Source organism: Battus philenor, unplaced genomic scaffold (genome assembly GCF_028537555.1).
Source record: "Battus philenor isolate CCGP_79_NKW_IND1 unplaced genomic scaffold, ilBatPhil1.0.hap1 SCAF_5, whole genome shotgun sequence".
Taxonomy (NCBI): Eukaryota; Metazoa; Arthropoda; class Insecta; order Lepidoptera; family Papilionidae; genus Battus; species Battus philenor.
Genome location: NW_027181715.1, coordinates 10,188,009 through 10,206,944, shown reverse-complemented (window position 1 = coordinate 10,206,944; position 18,936 = coordinate 10,188,009). Strand labels below are relative to the sequence as shown.

General features: G+C 33.0%; 1 protein-coding gene across 7 annotated transcripts in view; it reads left to right on the top strand.

Moving 5' to 3' along the window:
• Positions 1-18,936, top strand: part of mtd (mustard) — a 124,665-nt gene that overhangs the window by 64,576 nt on the left and 41,153 nt on the right. For 4 of the 7 annotated variants that reach the window (XM_068772871.1, XM_068772875.1, XM_068772870.1 and 1 more), the window contains 4 exons: positions 6,204-6,266; positions 7,473-7,570; positions 12,796-12,857; positions 14,736-14,871. In XM_068772871.1, the coding sequence (XP_068628972.1) occupies positions 6,204-6,266; positions 7,473-7,570; positions 12,796-12,857; positions 14,736-14,871 (359 nt within the window). The remainder of the gene's footprint in view (positions 1-6,203; positions 6,267-7,472; positions 7,571-12,795; positions 12,858-14,735; positions 14,872-18,936) is intronic. The other 3 variants (XM_068772874.1, XM_068772876.1, XM_068772873.1) reach the window with 1 other exon arrangement.

The window sequence follows — 18,936 nt, the reverse complement described above, 5'->3', positions numbered from 1 at the left end:
AAGACATACGAGGTTCCTTACAGCAATACAAAATTAACTTTAAATGTTTATTTTAGTGTTTCTTTTTAAATTATAATTTTTTTTGCGACACAATAAGAAAGTCTACAGGCGTTACGTCGCTTTATCATCCGAGAATATGGACATTTCGTTCGAAATTATAACTAGGATAAACATTGCATCGACTTAAGAATATTCAGCCTGAGTCCATAATAATATTCCATAGCGTTACTCGGGGTAAGGTAAGATGTGTTTGTTCGAAATATAACGTAATGACTTTGGATATTTCTATTCTTAGCCTTTTCATTCGGGGTTATTGGCGTAATTATTGACCGACATAAACGTAAACATTCGAATTAGACTAGGTGGACGTTAATCATTCGTATTGTGCACCTAGCACTTCGAATCGACCTATCATTCGAGGAGTGGCGCAACTGCGGCCGAGTACCACGTGCGTGCATGCGCATGCGCGTGCGTGCCTGCGTGCACGATCGTTTCGCAACCGCCGCCGCGGTCCGACGACCTCGTGTTAAATAATACCGTACCAAAAGCGTTTACTTCCTCCCCGCCTTATCTCCGTCAGCAATATCCGGTGTTAATAAATAACTGTGACAGCTATCCAATTATTAAATCTTATTGCTTTTTATATTTGTCTATTCTCAATTGGTTCTTTACATAACGTTATTTTTTATTATTGGCACATTAATAGTTTAACAAGCAATACATGCTCCATGTGTAAACACAATAAGTTTGATTACCCAGAATTTAAATCTTCTAATATATAAAATTCTCGTGTCACGGTGTTCGAACTTGAACTCCTCTGAAACGGCTTGACCGATTTTTACCAAATTTTATATGCGTATTTAGTAGGTCTGAGAATCGGCTACTATCTATTTTTCATACCCCTAAGTGATAAGGGTTGTTCACCCTTAAAAATTTTTTTATTTTTTTTTTATGATACAACATACAAAAATACATACAACCCTAAATTTTCACCCCTCTACGATCAACCCTTATTTTTAAATTGAAAATTAAAAATATTTTTTTTGCAAAACAACGTTTACAGGATCAGCTAGTATTTATATCAAAAATCTGTATCAAGTTATTTAAGTAAAGATATGTGGGAGTACTTTTAGGTTAACTTACATGTGAAGAGTGCCTCTGAAGCAACAGTCGGCTTGAATTTTTCAAATATCTGCAAATGAATAATCACTTAATTATGAAATTAATTACTTTAATCCATCTCTTAATGGAATCATGCATCTCTGACGTCGTATTGTCCATTGTTCAGCGAATCAATAATTATGTTTGTGTAACGATTACATGTTATGCTGTCTCGATTGAAAATGCAACTGTAACAAAGTCATGAATCCGAGGAATTGTGCAACGGTTAGGAATTATTTTTGAGATATATTTCTAGTCTTGCATTTTCAGTTTATCCTTTAATTTTTAAACTTGTAGTTTAAGAAAATCACTACTACAAAGAAAATTATATTTATTTTTAAAAGTAAAGATTGAAATTCTTAAAACAATTTATTTCTGTAACAAAACAAGCTTGTTACATCTTTGTCTAGGCTTAATGATCTCTAATTTACATTCAACAAATATTAAAATTTTATCAGAGAATAACTAGTAAAAAAACAAAATAATTACTGATAACATATGAATTAATGTAGTGTTTTAAGTGATAACACAACTTGAGTATGAACTGCTTTAACTACTGTTCAGAAAAAAAGTGTGAAAGTAATTACAAAAATAATTCTGCCTTTTGTTGCGGGTTTTTCTCAGATCAAGGCGCATTAGAAACCTTCCTAGCTAAGTGTTTTGGGACGAATTATGTCATTATAAAGGAGTTCAATTTGATTCGAGTGTTATTCAAATTGAAGTCTTATAGCAATCTTCTCACTATTAAATGACCACAAGTAGATAATAATATGAATAAATGAATATATCAGGCAATAGATGCGCCGGTGAATAATTGAAAGTGCTGACAAATAAATACGCAAATAACTTTATGCAGAGGAAACATTTTCAAATATTTTTTGTCATCAAGGTGAATCAGCGACGATTGATGTACTATTGATTTGTGTTACATGTGTTGACATGTTTTGTGCTATAGTATCGATAATATCATGTTGGTATATGGATAAAACACGCATTTTTCTAATGAAATATTTCCTGTAGTAATACGTTCTGTTAATTAAACCTTTCGTGTGTTTGTGTGTAACCGTCTGAAAACAATGCACTGACAAGCAAGCACGCAGTCGCTTGTCAAGGACGTTCCCATCCTCTCTCAGCGATAAACCCGACGAACTTAGCCGGAAACTTTCACATTCACAAAGCCCTTTACGATTGTAAGCGGTTACGGCATGATGCAGCTCAGTTAAGTCCGGTTGAAATTATATCCCGTCCGCATCGGGTCTTAGCTCGCATGACACGCGAACTTAACCCCAATCCTTTGAACTTGTACATCGTTCTCTGTTTAATCAATTATTATTAACGGCTTTCATGTTATTAGTTTCTTGTACATTAATCGACATGTTGTAATTGGTAACTTCCGGTCATAGTAAACTGGTGGTAAAAATCGATGTAACGGGTCAAGTTTAGGCTCACGAAGAAGCAGTTGAGCTTAATTACTAACGATTAGAGGCTAGATGCGAAATGAGAGGATTTTGAAATTATCTAAAAAAAAAAAAATCGGGTTGCCAAAATGTGCTCTTGACAGTTATTGGGTAATAGCCCAACTTGATAATATTATGTCCAAAGAAAGGCCGCATGACGGAAGCGTTCAGAAGACAGTACCCAATTTTGTGAACTTAAAACGTCCGGTGTACCTAGGATTGTGAAATATTAACTTCTGCGGGCCCTGTGCTTGTTCAATAGCCTCCTTCGAAGTTAAACATAGCAACACTCATATATTGTTACACTTCATGTGAAAAAATGCTGATGCTATAAAAAAAAAAACTTTTCATTGTAGTTTTTTCAAATTTATAATGGAATTAGTCTCTCTATCGCATAGTTGACTTACTAAGACTAGGGGCCACTTGGGTAAATCATGAACTGATGGCGGGCCGGCCGCCAGAAGTATAGGTAATTAAAGACAATAGAGAATTGATAATAATTTATTAAAATTGAAAAATAATTTATTAATTTGAAGCCTGGCATTGCATAGTGCTTACAATCTTTTTTTATATTTGGCACAAATTTACTTGTAGCAACACGTAAAACTGCTTCCAAACTTTCATTTGCAAGGCGGTTTCGATTTTTTGTTTTATTATTATTTAGTATTGAAAAAGTTTGTTCACATATATAGGTAGAACCAAATAAGCTGGCACATTTCAGAGCGTATATGCGCAACTCTTCGTACATATTTTTTATCAATGCAGCGGTAAAAGTTCAGCAAGTCTCCTTCGTTGAACTTGTTGCGCAAATCTTGGTCGTTATGAATGTCGATAATTTATAACTGCATTGACTCTGGCGCATTTTCAACTGAAATCGTGAAAGGATTGCTGAATATGTCCAACAGAGGTTTCACTTTTTAAACTCCGAAAATCTGTATTGAAAAGATTGAATCAAAATATCTAGCTTTTCTACATAACTGAAATTAATCGCAGTTTTGTTGAATTTTTCAGCTATTTTCTTATAATTCGGAAAATGATTGTAATTTCCAGAATTCAATTGTGATCTGAAAAGTGTCAGCTTGCATTGAAAGGATGATACCTAAGCGGATATCAATGGGATATCAGTTGATTTTTGCCTTGAAGCCGTGTGTTCAAGACATTCAAATGATTTGTAATGTCAACTAAAAAAGCCAAATCACACAACCAATCATTTTTAAGTTCCGGGACATCCTTTTGCTTTTCCGCCAGAAATATTCCAATTTATTCTATTATATTTAGAAATCGTTCCAGTGTCAATCCAAAACTTAGCTACCTTACTTCTGTATAATACAGGAAATCTCCGTATTCGCTTTCGATGTCATCAAGGAATGTTTGAATTGTCTGTGATTGAGTCCTCGTGATTTTATGAAATTTACAGTCGAAAATACCACTTTCATGACATTTTGAAATTCAATTTTTTTAGAACAGAAGGCTTCTTGGTGTATAATACAGTGAAATTGCATGAGATCTTCAGCGTTTAAGTTTTTTAAATGTTGAAAATTGAATTGACGCCAATCATCGAAGGAGCACCGTCAGTCGCAACTCCCGATAATTTTGATAAGTCCAAATCAGTTTTTGAACACTCATCCAAAAGTACATTGAGTATATCAACTCGTTTGGTTTGACCTTTCACTGAACACATTCCTAATAACTCTTCTAAGACTTCAAAATCTTGAGTAACACCTCGTATGAATATGAGAAGTTGAGCTGTGGAACTAATATCAGTGGATTCCTCGAATGCTGATGAAAAAAATTCAATGATCTTAGTTTTTTCAATTAATTGTTCCGCAATACTACCTGACAAAGACATAATTCGTCTTTGGATAGTCATAAGATTCAGTTGAATTTTCTCAAACTTTTTTGCTGCTTCTGGACACATGTGACGTTGGCGTTTAAGTAGGCGTCTGCGTCGGAGTTAGATGCGTTAGAGCCTAACGCATGCGAACTCAAAAGTCATAAATTTAAACATCGACGAAAATTAGTAAAAAATTTTAATCACGACAATATAATATAAAATTTATTAATGATTTAATTAAAAAAAACATTGCCAAGGTAATGTACGAGTATACTTAAGATTATGAAGATATTTCATACTTGTAGAAGCAATATTTCAAAACAAGTTTCTTCCAGCCACCGATGATCTATCCATCACACCGTGACGCTAATTTGTTTTAGTGCAAACAAGATACGTCCTCGTAAATGAGATCGCCGAAGACACTTATTGCGTAAACAATCATTCGTTTCTCTCCGTCATCACTATGATACATAGACCTTGTCTGTAATAAAATGTTAGAATTTTATGAATTTGGTCGAGAAGGTTCTGTGTTTTTATTGTGGCAATTCACCAGAGTCGGTGTGCAAATAAAAGCACAGATTTTGTCGCTATTAATATTAACGCACAGTACATTTTATAGGTTTTTGTAAAATATCTTTATGATGGATCTTCCTTTTTATCCGCAAATAAACATTGACATCTGCTCAAGGCAGACACGATTTTTATTTTCAAATTTTATTATCAGCTTCCTACTATTGCCATTAAAATTGCAGTAGAAGTATCATATTACGCCATTTTAGCATTTAGCCAGAGGGGTTTGCAAAACTCGTATTCACTACTGTCCGCGCTTTCAAATTAATATCACCATTCATAAGGAGAATGAAGCACAATGCTTCACTTGAAACTTTCTCCTTGTACCGTCCATTCATTGTATCTTCATATATTTATACAATATTCGCCGGATAAAGTTAATATAGTACTGTTTAAAAGGCACTTATTTAAATGAAAGGGACATATTTACATGCTGAAAATATAAGTAGTTCTTTTAAAAGAGATATGTAAGTGACGAATTTAGTATTTTTTACCGCTATCTTGATTGATGAATAATGCCGTTCCGATCTTTTAGTTTTTGGATTTATTTATGAAAAACACTCAAATCAAACAGGAAATAATGACACGCCGAAATCATTGGTCAAAGAAAAATCAGTCCAAAAACACTAAGTATTATGGTAATAATAAAAGTAACCAGACGCGTCCGCATCTCGCAAACGTAGGATTTTGATTGACATTTTGCCACCGCGTAAACACGTCTACACCTTTTTATCATTAACCATTTAATTTGTTAATTTTCTATTTTTAATTCTGTCTGGCGAATACACTGCAGTGACATAGTGCATGTAATTCATCTTTCGAAATCGATATCTATTTATTCATTTTTATGCACGTAGATGTTATTTTGTTTTGACAGCTATCAATTTTGTTATAGTTTTCACATTGGTAGAACCGTCTGTATTTGGATAACAAAATTCATAGATTTATGTTAACCTTACCAATATGAAAACTATTGTTTTACCTTACTCAGACAATTTTTAAATATTTGGAATGCTATTTACGTTATAATTTGTCCGAATATTATACTATAAAGTATTGAATGTAATATTTTTGTTGATATACATAAGAAATATATAAAGACTTTATTGAAATTGTCTGAGTAGGTTTTAGTTGTGCATGCACCGCCTGTATCTAGCTCGTTATGTTTGTGTTGCATGCAGGTCTAGACGTGCTTCGCAGCAGCTTTCGAGGAGCGCGGAGAGCATCGATCAATCCTACAAGAGGTAACAACTTTCACCAAAATATACTTTTGTCTACTACCGTAATTGGGCCACGAAAGCGAGCATTCATCGTGTCGAAGAAACCTAGAAATGTTTTGATTATATGTCTGATTTGTTCATAAAATGTGTGTCGATATATTAGTATCACTAAGAGCATAGCTTTTAAGTCAATATATGTAGGTTAGAGTAGTTAAATTTGCTTTTCAATGTGTATGTACACATAAATGTTTATCTCTCAAAAAGGGTATTGAGAAAATATGAAGTTAAACTAAATAAATCGAGTGGCGACCACTAGCCGATAGACGCGGCATAGATAGGCAACTCACTAACTAGAACGACGACATAGTCAAGGGGGGTGAGCAGCCGCCGGATGCGGGCAGCGGGAGTGAGTCCGGTCATCGTGGCAACCTTTGAGCTGCAGTGGGGGGCGTCTACCGGCTGACATTATGATGATGTAACTAAATAAAGAATGCAATATTACTGAAAGAGTTAAATCGATGAAATTAACGATCTTACATTATTTGAACTGTCAGTTAAAGAAGTTCCACTGAATGACACTCGAGGTAATGAGTTTAGACTTATTACAAAGTCCACAGGCATCTATTCAATATTTTTTTTTCAACTTTTTTCTACAATAGGGTATAAGATAATATCTATACAGCATTCTCTCTGGGGTTCTCAGAGTTGTTTTTGTATTTTTTTGCTCCTATAATTTGCAATGCACATGTCGTCTTTAGCACATATTTCCCGCTTGGAATTTATGCGCCGTGTTCATCCAGAAGTTATTTTGGACAGTTGTTTTTAGTATCGGGCAATTATCAGTACACTGACATCGAATTTACTGCGTAATGTCATCGACGCTCGCGACAGGATAACGGACTGTTTTGTACAATCACTTGTCGACCACTATTTGTATTTATGTCTTGTAAGCAAGCTATCTTTCTCAAAAGTGTGAATACGCGTATTTTAAGGTTTAGTCATTGGAATACGTTTCACAAATCGTTTTCCTTATTTACGGGTAAAATTTTCCCTGGAAAGTCCACTTTTATGATGAGTTCGTGAATTAATTACCGTTAATCTAATATATTTTATTATATACTTATCTATTAGTCCCAAGGTAATTTTTCAATTATTCTTTGTTATAATCCTGAAAATTACATAACATTAATAAGAGGACAGCTCTATAATTTACCATGTGATACATTACAGGTCGAAAAGTCGCTCCGTGGACCATGGGTTCGCTGCTCCGTTTGACCTGGAGGCCCTGCGCTCCAAGGTCGAGGGTAGATTCGATGCTGTACATAGAGGTAAACGAGTTAATTTATACACTTTAAATAATTTCGTACTTTTAAAATGAAAGACCATCGCACGTGTAACCTATGGCAGATGTGGCTGAAAGGTTCTCGAATAGCGACCATGAATCGGAAGACGTAGCGGTAAGCCAGTAACTAGATGGACCGACGACATAATCGCTGGATGCGGATGATGCAAAACTGGTTATCGTGACGATAATTGGGGGAGGTCTGCGCCTTGTAGTAACCGTCTGAAGCCTGATATGATAATGATGATGACGAAGATGAATGAAATTGCAAATTAATTTACGATATGGCGCTTTTGTAGCAGTACGCGGGTATATTTTTATTAAAATCAAGTGATAAATGCTGCCCACAGATCTCTCTTCATTTTAAAATGTAATTCAACTGGTGTTCCTAGTTTAAAATAATCATATTTCAGTCATTGTTCAGTAATATATGATGAGCAATGTCAACATAGCTAGTAAACAACATCTATAATGTGAATGTCACGATTGTTTGTAACATGTTTATACAAATAATGTATATTACTAAGTTCTTATCCCAACTTCAAAGAATCTCTGTTTATACCAACTCTGTTTATTACAGAGATAAAAAGTTAAAATCAAGCCAAAGACGTTCGTACTGTAAGCACATCTTATAAATGCGCGTCATACAACATTCTACATTTTTTATACAAGATTTTCCATAATAAGCGGAAAACCCGACTTCTATAGGTCAGGTAGTGTCTATCGCTAATCCTAGAAACATAGTTTAGAAAATCTTTATTCATTGCCAATCAAAAAAGGTGAATGAATTTTATACACCGTGTGATATTTTATTACTATGACTATTAATAGTACTTTTCTTTTCTTTCATGTTACCGTTAATGATCCTTCTGTAAATAACAGATATAATTTCTCAAAGATGATGGCACTTAAAAAAATGTACGTAGTATAGATTTAATACAATTAATTTACTTGATTTTTCTGTTCAACTTCAATGAAATTTGGGACACTTATCCCTAAAGGTAAGAAAGGCGTTTCCAATAAATAAACTCTAAAATAGTATAAGCGGTATGTTTTCAGTCATCCTAATGATTTCAGTCGTAGGACGCTCATTATTGAACTACAGCCCGTTACCGTAGTTTTCTTATATAACCATTCGCTACTGGCCTGCATCCTGACATCTTCCACGACCTTACTTCAAACAAAGGCACCTGTCCTTGACGTTGAACGTCCTTCCACTACGCTTACAGGTTCGTTACCTAGACCCTTAGAGCCTATCGACCCTAGCAACCGTCCGTTCTGCGCGCTATGTGGTCTCTCTACCGCTACTTAAAAATTCGTAGGTTAGGTAAAGGAAATTAAAATAAAAAAAATATTTATGTGAAATACATTTAAATTATTTTATTTTAACTTAAAAAGAATAAGGAATCTATCAGGAATATTTCAATACCAGGAAGAATAATCAAAGGAGTAGTTGTGTCTATAATAATTTATAACGTAATGTGCAACAAACAATTTAAACAACATTCATAAATGACGCATCAGACGTCTCGTCGTCTCGTTATCGACAGTCACAAACCGCCCGCTTGCACGGAGGGGTGTCTGCCAAGTAAACACACCAGTTATAAAATAGTATCCGGCTGTAATGCGAGCTATAATTAACCCTGCATCTATAAAATCCCACTGTTTGTTTACGCTGTCCCTGGAGAGCGGTATCGCAGATTACTTTTAATTATTTTCATTATATCTAAATATGTTTTATTGCGGTCGACGACGGCTCATAAATTTATTTGAAATGCAAATGTCAATATTTGTTGAAATTAAATTTAGTTATCTGTCGCAATGAAGATCTTTGAAAAATATAAGTTTTCTTTAGAAGTGATTAAAAGTAAACTTTCATTTACATTAACATTTTTGCCATGACTTTCAATAAGTTTTTTCTTCTTACGCTTAATATAAACAGGTTTATATTGTTATTAGAGTTAATAAAGCTTGGCTAGTCACTAAAAACAATGACTACATTACGAATTTCAAATTGTTTATTTATACGTTCTATATCGAATTAAAGACGCAGTAAATACACTTTATGTTAGCTATAGAAAAGTATGTTATTTTTTGAGACTAAAAATTGTAACGGTTCCTCTAACAATCGTCCTTTAATTCATTTTCAAGTTAAACTGTTTCTCAGATTTCTAGAGTACAAATTAGAGGCAATAGTATTTGATCTGTGACATCCAACTCTTTCTTGTAATTACATTGATTCGTGTGTTCTAAAAAGTACACAGAGTATTATAGTAAGTAGTTTCTAATTTGCGAATTATTCTAGATCTTTCAGGAACCGAAATGTAATAAACTGAAATCGAGCAACTTTACGAGTTACGTTATTTTCGAGTCATGATCGCTATTGGCACATGTCCTTGACGTACAAATGGAAAATGAAAATATTTATTCGACCGTACTCGTGAATAATATTATTTGATGCATGAAAATCACAACTTCAATATTTACTTTCGATCGAGCAATAATAATATACCATAAGTCCGGTGAAGATAATTTATATTCAACGCACATTCATAACTGCCCGAAGACTGTACAGTAACTAATGAAGTCAGATAAAGAGATTCGTCGGAGATATCGACAAGGCAATGAATTAGCCGTGATCAATTGACTTGTGTTGACTACTGATTGAATTTCAACGTTGACCTAAAGGAAACGATATTAAAATATTACAATTTACTTTATTCTGCAGAAATTTCACTAAAATTTTATAATAAAAGTGCATGCAAAGTCAATTGGGAAGAAAATCAACATGCGCTAATCATGTTTTAATTTCATTTTAAATGACATAACATAAAGACAATGAACATCTAGTACGATTGAAAAGAGCAACTGTTGAGTTTTTGGCTGACTCGCCTCAACAGATCAGCAAGCACCCGAACCGACGGACTAACGGACTGACTACATCGATCTTTTTTATGTTATTAATAATTGACAATTTAAAAATGCTTGCCAATGCCTTCTTGAATAGTTAATTTGAATTTGATAAGAACTATTTGGAAGAAGATTATTAGCCCATTTTGTAGTTATTTATTTTATTTATTATGTCTTATCGAATTAAGTTAGCGAAAATGTTTACATGATAAATCAGAAACGTAATAATTGTCGTACATTGTTATTGCAAAATCTTTTGTTATTACTTTTAAGTATTGTAAAACGTTTTTTTTTAAGGTTTCATTTTGTATAATTTTGAAACGAATCCAGCCATGTTTATTTCCGTGGTTACTCGTTCCATTTTAATATTATTACTTCTCTGGCACATATAAAGTGTAATACCTCACACAATATCTTTGGTTATAAATTTAATAGCAACAATAAATAGTGAAACGGGAATAATACCGTCTTGTACAAGTTCACGGACGTTTACGACCTCTCTCCACCGATAGTTTGATAGCTAAGTTTACGATCGAATGAAAAATAAACGCTTTGACATTTCCACTGTGTTAACCCAATTCACGATATTTTCCGAAATTGCATGTTACTTCTAGTTTATGCATTAAAATGTCCGCCCTCTCCGGCGCGAGGGCGAGATTGACCTAATAATTCAGTTGTTAGAGATGAGCTTTCCACCTTGAACTTTTTCATTGTAGTAGACCGAGAGGAAATAAAATGTATGCATATTACATTAAGTAGAACGATGCATAGAAAAGTGTTGAAAATATTATTTTATATTCACGTGCGACAGTTGCAAATGTGTTTAGAAATTTTAAAGTTTATCAAAGAGCGATAACACTACTATCTTATTATGGGGCTAGACTTTATCCAAGATTGCGAAGAATGGGAGAAGAAACTTCCACTACCCGATGTGTCTGTTTAGATATTTTATCATCGTCATGCCAACCCGTAGACCACCCTGCAATGAATAGGCCTCAGCCAATTTCCAATGACGTCAGTCCACCTAAAAATGAAAATATTACAAAGCAATAATATTGACACAAATAATAAAAGAGGAATATATATATAATCCAGGAATTACATCGTTACTTTTTGATTGCTCGTTTAAGAGGTCGCGTTTTGTAAAATACTTAATTGTGTATACATAATAATTTATCATAAGTGCTATACCTTGAAAGTAAAGGCTTTATGTCTAGTTTTACTATATTTCTTATAAATCTTTTAAAGACTAAAAAGCATAAATTAAGAAGACTCATGTCGTTAAGAAGGAAAATAGCATTTGGCCCTGTGAGGCTTCAGATTATATTTTTCAATTACCTTCACATCAAAAGGAATTACAGGACAGCTGACGTGTCTTTACTAAAGCCTAGTCAATGTTAATATCAGATTTATTCAGACGCCAGGTTCAGTTACCAGGTGTTGTACGCAAATTGTGGCAAATCTTTTGGGCACATTTAGGCATATTTTGTATTGTATCGAGTATAGGTAATAATTAAATTTTGGTTCATGAAATGAATACAAGACTACGAGAGAATTTCTAACGTACTCGCTTCTAGTCAGTTTTGTATATTTTTATATTCACATCAAATAAGAGGATTTAAATCTTGTTATGTAAACATTATGTTTTTACTGGTAGCCTAACGCTAAAAGACTTTGGATTTGCGATCGTCGCGGGTCCGATTCCCGGGATTCAGTCTTATATAACATACACTTTTTTTTTTACAAAATAGTTATAACATATTTACACACTTTGATATTCCATATAGCAATTATCTAATTCTCTCATAGTTATAATGAAATGCATCTAGTTAAGTAACACTAATTTATTTGTAAACACCTTAAACAATGTACAACGTTAATTTTTAATTTCTCTTCCTCCGATGCCCGTACATGTATGGTTCACATTATAAAAGAAGTAAAAAAATATTTTATTTACATGTTCTGATATGAGTTTGTCATGTTCTTAATTTAAAATCATTCGAACGATCTTTGATTGAAAACGTGTAAAATACAAATTTAAATGCTTTAATTTAATTTACATATTCTTTTTTTAAACTTGCTTTACCAGTTTAGTCAGTTTTATTTTCATCTATACTTTCGCCTTTATTTTGCCATTTGTTATATAAAAAATAATGGAATTTTAAATTGTTTATGTTAACTTAGATAGATTAAAAATAGATTTTACAGTCAATACTGTAGGAGAAACTAGTTTCTAAGCTTGAATATTGGCTATGACAAACAATTGTTCCTTATTAAGATGGTTATTTTCATTTGTTACAGATGAGGACGAGCAGATCAAGAGGCTACCTCCTCAACCACCTATCAAGACAATGACGTATACGGTGAGAATTAATTAATAGTTGAACATAATCATAATGTCATATGTAGATTTAGTAAGGCAAAGTCGCTCAATGGGTTATAGAATAGACTGAGCTCGAGATATCCATTCGACATCTAGTCAGGAGTGAGGAGATTCTTAGACGAACGATAGTAACCGAAATATCTCGGATTGGCAAGTTACAGTGGTAGAGGACATGCTACATACCGCGCAGAACAGATAAGCGCTAAGGTCCTGGTGTCCAGACCACAGACCCGCTCGCACAGCGTAGTGCACCCACAAGCTGGACAATGTCGTCTGCGTTGTTAGGCCGTTTCTAACCAGTGCTATTAAAAATCTTTATAAGCTTATATCTAGTACAGGGCTTCTTACGGCTGAAATGATAATGCTATAGATTATAAGTAATTGTTACGTATGTTAGGGGAACTGATTTTATACTGTCAGCTATTTGGCAACTAGACTTTATATATTTGTCAGTGATATTTTGGAGAAAATTTATCAATAATGATTTAATTTGATAGAGACATTTTATTGAATAATTGTTTTCTAATCATAATAATTTGATTAAATAAGGGTTTATTTTTATAGTAAAATACACTCGGCCGATCCGTCGCAAAAATGTGTCAAGTTAGGAGCTTGTTTTCCCATGACAATAAATGATACAGTAACAACTGTAGTAGAGCCTAAAATTAATTATTTCCATATCATGAACTTTCAATATATACTTATATAATTTGATTAAATTGAAAGCCGCAAGGGCAATACATTGACGACAGTTGACGATTATACGAGTTCACCAGAAGTCCCACAAGTTAACTCTACTAAGGGCGCGCATTGATTTTTTGTTTGAAACATTTTTACAATATTCGGTTGGAAATCCTAGACCTTTGGATAAGGGAGCACTTGTTTTCTTTTTAAACTTTACCTTACACGTTTATACATGGAACGTTAGTTCAATTTGTACTCGACGTAAAATTTTATTCATGTTTATATTCCGACGTCACTGATATTTTTATATTGTCATTCCTTGGTTTCTATTTCGTCCAATTAAAAAGTGTAGATTAACAAAAAATATTCCGATCTTTTATATGCATAAAACTTATAAACGTACGCGAAGGGTCTAATTAAATGTTTATAAACGTAAATATCTACATAAATCTACTTTATACTGTACGAATATTGACGTCTCAGTGTTTGTTTTTGTGAGGAAATAAAAGCTACTTTATAATTTTAACCAAAATAAGATCAAAAAACAAATCCCGGTCTCTCTCTGTTCAAATCTAAACATTTATACCAGAGCCGGTTCAACAGCGGCATGACTTCACATAAACTACAGTCGCTTTCTACGTACTTTGCAAATATTGTACTGTTGACCTCTTACGTATTGGAATAATTTCTTTTAGTGAGAAGTTTTCAACAGATATGCCTTTAACCTATTCTTATGTTATTCATAATATTTCGATAAAAGAATTAAGATTCCATCGATAATTTATAATTATACAGCATGATTAGTTATAGTTATAAAAAGCTTTAAAATCTCTGCAAACTTTGTACTGCTAAAAATTATTGGCCAGTCACAATTAAATTAAAAAAAAATGTAATATTTTTCAGAGTTATCGCTTTATGCCGTGTGATTGTTAATAGGTAAAATTTCTTTTTGCTGACAAATGAGTTACACATTTATCCCTTTGAAGCTTTAACACATTATCAATCATCCTATACAATTAAAGGAGTATTTAATATTGTAAAGAGATTGAATAAATTGGATAAATGTTTCTCGTAATCGTTTTTAATAACTCTTAATTTCATTATGAAACCTCAGACAAAGTATAATGGGTTAAATACTCAGTCGGTTATTACATAATACAACTTATGCCCGTAGGTCCGAGATCGAGATACGCTGACGTCACTGGCGGCCCGCTTTGACACGACGCCCTCGGAGCTCACCAAACTGAACCGACTCGCGACGCAGTTCATCTTCCCCGGGCAGACCCTGCTTGTGCCCGATAAGAGGAAAGGTCAGTGTTTGCTATTCGCAAAAATATGTATATATATAATGTTTTGAGTTTCTTGCATTTAAATGTAGTTGTCATAATTATTGTGTCGTGGGAAATGACCGTGTGCAGTTGACAAAGGCTGTTTAGAAAGCAGATGTGGGTTACGCAATCAAGAAAATTATAACCTCGAAAAAACACGGTAGAGATATAGAAAATTATCGTCTTTTTTCTTTAATATTTTTTATATTAACAATTAGTATTTAAATAGATTTTTTACTGTTTTGTGAAAGAGAAGTGGTGAATTTTTTTTTGTAAAATGTCTGTAGTCTGTAAATAGACGGGAACTTATGACTATCATGTCATCTTAAAGACGCCCACTGCAAAGAAATAGGTCTCCAAAGATCGCTACAGTTTTTTTGCAAGATTTAAATTGATTTTGAAATAATTTCTTCAACCAATCCGGCATCTGAAATCGTAGATGACACATTAAAACATGTAAAATTCAACAACGAGATGTCGATCAATGTTATAGTTCCTTAAACTCGCACACACTCAGTCATGTACACCGCAGTGTTAGTCGAACAATTTCATGGTTTATTATTATCACGTTATTCTTTTTATTGTGTTAGAAATATTGTTTGAAAATTAGCTCATTTTAGTTTTCCCATAAATCAACGTTAAACGACAGGGTGGGTATATTTCTAAAATGATTCACAGTTGTTTTCAACTAGTAATATCGTTTTACATGGTCTTAAAAAGTGCTATGTTTGTACAAAGTCAGGCCGTTTACACGCGGTAACAAGTGAAATAAAATTAGAAAAGTGGAGGTATATAATTGAAAGAACCTCACAAAGTGCATAAAATTAATTATGGTGTTTGAGCGGCAATAAATATTTTTAAAAATACTTAACAGATTTTGTTTCATATTTTTATTAGATTTTGCTAATAATAATTTCATTAAACATGTATGTTTAAAACAAGGGGGCATACGAAAGACAATTGTAAATTTGTATACATTAATGAAATAATTGTAAGCTGCTGTTTGGATATTGTAGATAATAAATTAATTACAAAGCTTATCAACAAACGAACATAGTATATGCATATAGTAGTTAAAACCAATTGTGTTTATCAGATTAATATTTCCGACGTGCAAAATTAAATGCCGGGCGCTGTCTAGAGAACGAATCTAGTTATTATCTTATACTTATAACATTTGATTACGTGTTTTTTATACTTTTTTGTTACTCTGAATAAAAACGTTATGGCTTGAAAAAAATATATATAACTCAAGATATGGAAATTTATTTATCAAAAAATACATTCAAATGTAAACCATCGCGTTCGCGGCGCTCATTTGAATCAAACACAAAAAATCTTATGACGCCACGGCAAGTCGACTACGTAATGGCTGCCATTTCGTCACGAATATTTGATATCAAATGCGCCGGGAAATTGTAAGTGTAAATTTTATGTAGTATAGCAGTATAAGGCTATAGCGACCAAATAAGACCTGCGCGAGGGTAATTTTATGTCATATACATTGGAGATAAGTTTGCATTGAAACTGTTCCCGAAAGTTGTAGACCATATACGAATAGATTTGTGGGTCTTACCTTTATCTTTCTGGAAATAGATTATTTTCTTGTATAGAAAAGTTCTAAGTTCATAGACAAATTCTATTTAAAAAACCATCTATATATAAATGATAACACAAACATTTACTATATACTCCTTTAGCTTGAGTGCTCATACAGAAACAGATATAATTAGAGATATAGATATATATAGATAATAGATTTAAATTGTTAAAAAAAGCGTTTTTTTAATTGATTGAATTATTCTCTATAAACTCTGCTATTAGTAGTAATAACGTCACTTATTCCTCACACAAATATTTATTTATAACTTTCCCTTGGCAAGCCATGTAGACTGCGTCGCTACATTTTAGTTTTAATTACTGTTCCCAAGAAATCCTGGCAAGTCATCGTATGTATTGTTTCACGATGGAAAATAAAAAAGGATAAAGGTATTTTCGAAACATTGCATCAATAATATGTTATATGTTCTTCAGATTGATATTCTTTATTAAATCTAGAGCACAAGTATTCTAAAACAAATCTTATGACTTCTTAATTCTCTCGTGATATATCGTGAATCCTCGATTATATTAGACAGAAGCGTTGCTGAGGTCTTTGGCCATTTCTCCCAGCGCTTACGCTTTCCGTCCAAGATGGGATTCGGCCCTCCTAAGCGCCCTTTGGGAATGATAAGGGGTATTGACTTCCCAAGCCTAGATTCCCTCTCCTTGCGCTGCGCTATGCCACGGATCGCCCGTTCCAGCGACCTATGAGTACGACGGCCTCCCAATCCGATAATACAGTAGAATGTAAAGGCCTAAACTGCAAATGCCATTTAGGCTACAGTGTAGCTAAAACAAATCCTACTTCTTTTTTACAATTTAAGAATTGGTGTCTATTTTTAACATAAAAATGGTAGAGAACATATCAAGTCATGGTATCAGGAATAATAATAAAAAAATCAAAAATTATATGACTGATGTATATTTATAATCAATAATATTCGTAATTAATTATAGCAGTTTAGAGTTAAAATTCAAATGTGTCCGAGATAAATCCATCGTCACATAACTTGCGCTGCATCGTTATAAGATAATTTAATTTTGTTCTAGAATCTTGAGATGAAATTCAATTTAAACGTAGATGAGCCTCAGTGTTAAATTTAATTGAAGCAATTAAGGGCATTGTTCTACCTACATCTCAAATTAACCTAAAAACGTCCCGTGGGAACGGCGCTTGTCCAGTTTAACTAAATGTAAAACATGTATTGTGCTTAATAAATCTTTTTAAAAAGTTATTAAATGTTTTACGTAAATTACTAAGTAGTTTATATTATATATGTCCACAAATATTACTCCCTCTATTTTATCAATCAAAAACTTTTGTCACGTAGAACATCTGATATTTGATTACGGTCCAGACTTATTATTAAAATGGGTTAACCGTCTCAATGAATATACTTTGTTGCATTATTTTTTTAATAATTTATAATAGAAATCACTTATGGTTTAATAGTGTTGTTTTATAGCTTAGCTATATAAAATATTACGCAGAACAACTTTCACACTTAATTTGCCATGACACATCTCATTGGCCGTTAATAAAATTCGATTCGCCGTCTTTTGTAACCATAACAATATTAGTTATACAGGGTGTAACACGACCGATGGATAAAACGTGGCTCGGAGGTGGAGGACCTCTATACCTATTTATTTCACTACTGTGTGTATATGTTTAGCAGTTTTAAATGACTCAGCTGATATTTGAGAATTTATTATTTTTAAGACATCAAATTCCGTCAAAAAATTTAACTTTTGAGCCTACGCCCGTGATTTTTAGCATCAAACTATCTGATTACTAGAATTTCTGTATCATGTTACCGCATCTAAATATTGATGCATAAAATTTGATATAACATTGAAATGAATATTATTTAACTAAGTTAAACAAAAAAATTGGGGGCTGTAGACTTGTTAAAGACTACTGGGGTTCATGTAAAATAATCACAGAAAAAATCATTTAGCTAGCATACGCCACAAAGTTGTAATTCAGTGGAGGAGCAACGGAATTTCAAGATCGTAATTATGGAAATTGCTTACTTCAATAGTGCTTTGTTCAATTAAATAAACAAGTAATGGCGATTCTTATCAGTAAACAATAGTCATTTTATGTTCAAAGATGCGTAATTACAATATTTTAATAAAATCTGAAATTCTCAAATATGGACTTGAAAATTGCTATATATACATAACATGGATAGTTATTTAGGTTCTTCGCCGTTGTGGCACGTTTGATCCATCGTCGTGTTACACCCTCTGTAAATACTATGTGACTATATATCTATAACTAGGTATCTACCCTCAAAGACAGTATATGTATAGAAACCTAGTTATAAAAAACCTCTTAATACTTAATACCCTAATATTTATTTAAAAAAAAAAACGAAATATTATCTCAATTATATGTTCCATTAATATTAATAATATTAAAATTATAAATATTAAAAA